We start from the raw sequence: 5,071 nt of genomic DNA on the forward strand, positions 1-5,071 counted from the left end.
GGGGGGGGGGGGGGGGGGATGTTAGGAGTAAAAAGATGAATGGCGGTTTGATGAGGAGACAAGCTGCCCTGTTTTGTGAAGATAAAAGGAATGAATATAAACGTGTGCTGTTTTTAAAATTTTTGTGCATGTGTTTGCAAAAGCAAAGTGTGTGTCTGTCTGTGTGTGTGTGTGTCTGTGTCTGTCTGTCAACTGCTAAAAATGGGTCCAGGTAAGAGGGCTGGTTATTCAGTGTGACTGCAGTCCCGGGGACCCTGATCTTTAGGGCGCATCATTTTCTTGGAAGCAAAATCCTCTCCACTTGATTCTCACGTGTCGTTTGGTTGTCATTAATGTGACAGGTGAGGAGAGAGGTCAGTGAGAGGGGAGGAAGGGGGGAAGTGCAGCTCTTGAGGTGCGTATTGACCCACTGAGCTCTCAGAGCTTTAGCATAAACCTGGATCTGCCTGACAACCAGCAAATGCAGTATGACAGATGATGCATTTTGCTTCACCCTTTTAATTTTTCCTTGGGTGAGCATCCAGCGGTGAACCAGTCCTGGATATGTTTCACTGCCAATCACTCCTAGGCACTGGTGGATAGTAACTAAGTAGATTTACTCAAGTATTGTGCTCAAGTACAAATTTAAGGTACTTTACTTGAGTCTTTTCTTTTCATGCTACTGTCTACGTCTACTCCGCTACCTTTCAGGAGAAATACTCCACTACATTTATCGGACTGCTTTTAGTTACTTTACAAATTAAAATAGTTGCCCACAAAACACATAGTAGTACTTTATAAAATATGTTTTATTATAAAATAAACTACCCAACCATATATACTGTAAGCCTACACCTTTTTAATGGTCTTTTTAATGATTTTTTCGCATTCGGTACTGTTACTTTTTAATATTTTAGTCCTGTTGATACTTACATACTTTTAGCTAAGTAGCATTTTCACTGCACAACTGTAACTTGTAGTATTTTTACAGTGTGGTATTAGTACTTTAGTACTTCCACCAATTCTCCTAGGGAACAGATGAACTGACACACTCTACACCTGGGTTACCTTTTTACTTTTGTTAAACAATTACAGAAAAGAGTATTTGTGAAAGGTGGGTAAATGAAAAAAAATGTTAGGTAGGAAAGCCAGCAACGTTGCTGCCATCTTTCCTTCATCTCGGCCATGTCGTCAGAATAAGAAGAACATGAAAATGTCACGGATTTGTACTTTTTTGTAACTAGAAGCGGCTGAATGGTTTTTGCTATTCAGTTGTTGTATTTAGCATCAATGATATGACAAGGAGAAGGTTTTATGGTCAATGCTAAGTAAGTGGTTGATAAAGCAAAACTACACAAAGACAAAGAATATACATATTCATGTTTAGGAATACCACACTATAAATGAGTTAACTATAGCTGTCTAATAAATCCCTCTGAAATATAGTAAATGTGTGAAGTTGCATAAAATGGCAGTACTCAAGTGAAGTGTAGGTATCTCACAGTTGCACTGTACTACACGCATCTTTATTTTTTCCTTCAAAATTTGAAGAAATCCATGTCAACATTGTATTGCACACTTTTGCGATACAAAATGTTATTATATAGTGCTCCTGGAATTGTGACATCTGAAATTACTTTCAAAATCTTTTTTTCAATTTTTAGAGTAGCCACACTTAATTTCACTTCAAATCTTTGTTGTGTATGTGAACAAAATAACCCATGAATCCACTCAAATATAAGTGATACAGAATTGATACCAAATTGCGCTAAATGTCCGTCCCCCACAAACCTCTCTGGGTAGAAATTGGTAGACTGTCATGTAGTCCTAACGTCACTGTTTCTCAAAAACACAGCACTTAAGTAGATTTTTTACTGCTGTGAAATGAACTCTCCTCTATAATACTGGTGTGGCAGTAGAGGCAGAATTCTCAGAACTTGGGCAAAGAACCAAAACTCTGCTTGGCTCAGCCAGGGGTGAGTTAAGTGAGATGATGTGATTTGTGTTTTGGCTGATCTGCCCCTTAAAATGTATCTGCTCAAATGGATGCAAAACTTTGTCCAAGCTCTTTCAGATTTAATTAAAAAATAAAAACCTTTCTCGGTCTTAAAGAAAAAGGTGGCTAAATGTTATAAGACTGTGAAATGAGCACACTAATGGGAGCCACGGTTACATAATGTATCATCGGTGGGACATTTCCAATAAAGTTGAGCTAAAGCCTTAAAGTTGGTCCTTTTTCTGAGATGTTGCTGGAGCGCTGGTATTAACATCAGTGGTGTGATTTAGTGGGTTTTGTTCCCTGCTCGGGTGAATCATTGATCACGGGCTGCAGGCAGAGACGCCCAATTAGGTTTGTCCTCACAGATGGATGGCCGAGGACGGGCAGCTGGGTCTGATACAGCAGAAACATGGAGAGAGATGCAGAATAAAGAGATCACTTTACCTCAATCTTCACTTCCACCTGCTTTACAATAATTAAATTTGAACATGTGGAGAAAGCTTTATTTAAGGCGGAGTGTTAAACAGTGATAAAGTTGTTTTCGGATGCATTGTTCTTGGCTCTAAACACATGCTTAAGTTGCATCTCTCGCCCTCATTAATCTACCTCATGCAGAGACTCGTGGGAGCTGCGTGGAGTGAGAACTCAGCGTAATCTAATCATAGTACTAATGCAAGTGTCAAAGCAATCTTTCCAATGGAATCTGAAGTGGTTCTCAGTGACCCAGTCTTTGTCACCAGCAGAAATCAAAGCAAGGGAAAGAGCCAAAGCCTTGAGCCCATGAACTTGAATTTATTAGAGTGCACATGTGGGTAACTCTAAAAGGAAAATAAATTGTATCTGAAGTGGGAGCGAGACTGATTTCTCAAGGCCCACTTCAAAACACCACAGGAAGCCAGGGCATGACAGAAAATTAAAACAATTTCACCCATTCCATTCCAATGTTAATGTATCTATTTTTCTGCATTCTGAGGATCTGAGGTCTGAGGTTCTGGATATTTCCAAATTTTTTTTTACCTTCAGTCCCTGTGTAGGTAAAACAATTTTTTTTAAAGAGAAATTATTTAGAGTATAAGAGTGGTGTGAGTGTGAGTGGATTTACATGCATGTGCTGTGAGTGTCCTAAACCAAATGGGCCCATAAGACACTAAACAACAACAACAACAACAACAACAGCAAAGATGACCACATAGCCCTTCACAATGTACACACTTTGGATGACCAAACAAACCAGCACTCTGTACCAATGCCATATTCTTGTGTAAAGGGTATGTGGCGCAATGAAATACAATTACAACAGATTGGTCAAACTGAAGCTAAAGCTGCTGTCCCTTCGTTCCTCATCTGTCCGCCCCCAGCGCCTGTCCAACGGCTCTCTGGAGTCGGCCCACGAGGCGAGCCAGGTGGTGGAGCTGCAGGACCTCCTGGAGAAGCAGAACTACGAGCTGGCTCAGATGAAGGAGCGCATGTCCTCCCTCTCCTCCCGGGTCTCGGAGGTGGAGCAGGAGCTGGAGACCGCCCGGAAGGACCTCATCAAGTCGGAGGAGATGAACAACAAGTACCAGAGGGACTTCAAAGAGGTTACAGCACACACACATTGGGTACAGGGAGAAGCAGGCACACACACACACGGACGCACGCACACACACATTTACAAGAGAATAACAGTTGCAAGAGAGACATCAAAGACAGCTAGCATTGGCCTAAAAAAAGCTTCTATTAGCATATACTCTCACGCTCCCTCTTTATGACTATGTATTTTGCGCACATGCACATGTTGAAGGCCCTTTTTTTACAGTACAAATGCTTTTTTTTTTTTTTTTAATTCCTTCTACAAGTCTTTCTCAAACAATTGCAGGCAAACAAGTGAATCCCATAAATAGAATACACAGACCCCATTAGTTTACACAAACACTTAAAGACACACACTTACACTTAACATGAAAAAAAAAAACATCCAGAGAAAAACAAGCAGCTGTCTTGGCATCTGCCATTGTTTGGTTTTTAAACACCATTTCATGCTTGAATGCCCAGGTCCCTAAACCAGCCAGTTAAATGCCACTCTCCTGCTGAAATGAGTGCGTTTTGTGTTATTCATTGGCAATTTCAGAAGCCCAATAATAAGCCCATAAACGTCCGTGTGAGGTGAAACTGCTATCGATTTCAAACGATGCAGGTTGAGGCAGTGATCGTGACATAGCAGAGTTTGTTATGACCCCCCACTGCCCCCTCTGACTCCATCAGTTTCTTCAGCTCTCCCTGTGTGGTTTTGGAACTACGTGGTGTTGCATGGATTTGTATCTGCAGCAATGCCCCATGCAGGAAATGAACTCCGCTTCACAGCTATTGTTGCTGCTGTGAGGGATGGACCTTGTTTCATGGCAGCAGTGTGAGATACAAGAATCACTGCTGTGTGATTTGTACTTTATGAAGCGTTATTGATTGTTGTATTTGATTTTTGGTTATGTCATGTATGGTGCTTTTCTGATGACAAAAGCGTTGTTATCAATTTTTCAGCTTGGCTTTGCTTTTATATTTCATGTTCAGAAATTGTGTGACGGCTTCTGGACGTGTTATGAAAAGGTTGTAGCTGTAATTGTAGCTTTTAGTTGTTATAGAAGTATTTGTACCAATAACATGCTGTTATGAAATCATGTAGCTGTATAGGCCCAAATGAAAATTCATGTTTGCAAAAATACATCTGCGAGTTAGCTAGAGTTAGAGCTGCAGATGACCAAAAGAAACATAAGTTTAAAGAATGCTCCACTTCACTGCTCTCGTCTTTATTTTCATATTCTGTTATGCTCTGATTGCCCTGACTATGTGTGTCTGCATGCAGGCCATGTGTCAGAAAGAGGACATGGAGGAGCGGATCGTAACGTTGGAAAAACGCTACCTGAGCGCCCAACGAGAGTCCACCTCGGTGCACGACGTCAACGACAAACTGGAGAACGAGTTGGCCAATAAGGAGGCTTTCCTAAGACAGGTCTGTATAATCCATGGAGTGTTTTGTGAGGTCCAAGTGACGGATGATCTTTTAATCCTTAGAGTTTATCAATATTATATATTTTTCTTTTCATCAAATTGAGTTGT

The 5,071-nt window shown here is 40.9% G+C and overlaps 1 protein-coding gene across 12 annotated transcripts in view; it reads left to right on the forward strand.

Moving 5' to 3' along the window:
* Positions 1-5,071, forward strand: part of ppfia2 (PTPRF interacting protein alpha 2) — a 188,865-nt gene that overhangs the window by 151,088 nt on the left and 32,706 nt on the right. For all 12 annotated transcript variants that reach the window (XR_004327812.1, XM_032505504.1, XM_032505505.1 and 9 more), the window contains 2 exons: positions 3,337-3,558; positions 4,818-4,964. Coding sequence is in view for 11 of the 12 variants with exons in the window: in XM_032505504.1 (XP_032361395.1) it covers positions 3,337-3,558; positions 4,818-4,964 (369 nt within the window). In the remaining variant the exon portion in view is untranslated. The remainder of the gene's footprint in view (positions 1-3,336; positions 3,559-4,817; positions 4,965-5,071) is intronic.

This window comes from Etheostoma spectabile, chromosome 23 (assembly GCF_008692095.1).
Source record: "Etheostoma spectabile isolate EspeVRDwgs_2016 chromosome 23, UIUC_Espe_1.0, whole genome shotgun sequence".
In the NCBI taxonomy this organism is placed as follows: Eukaryota; Metazoa; Chordata; class Actinopteri; order Perciformes; family Percidae; genus Etheostoma; species Etheostoma spectabile.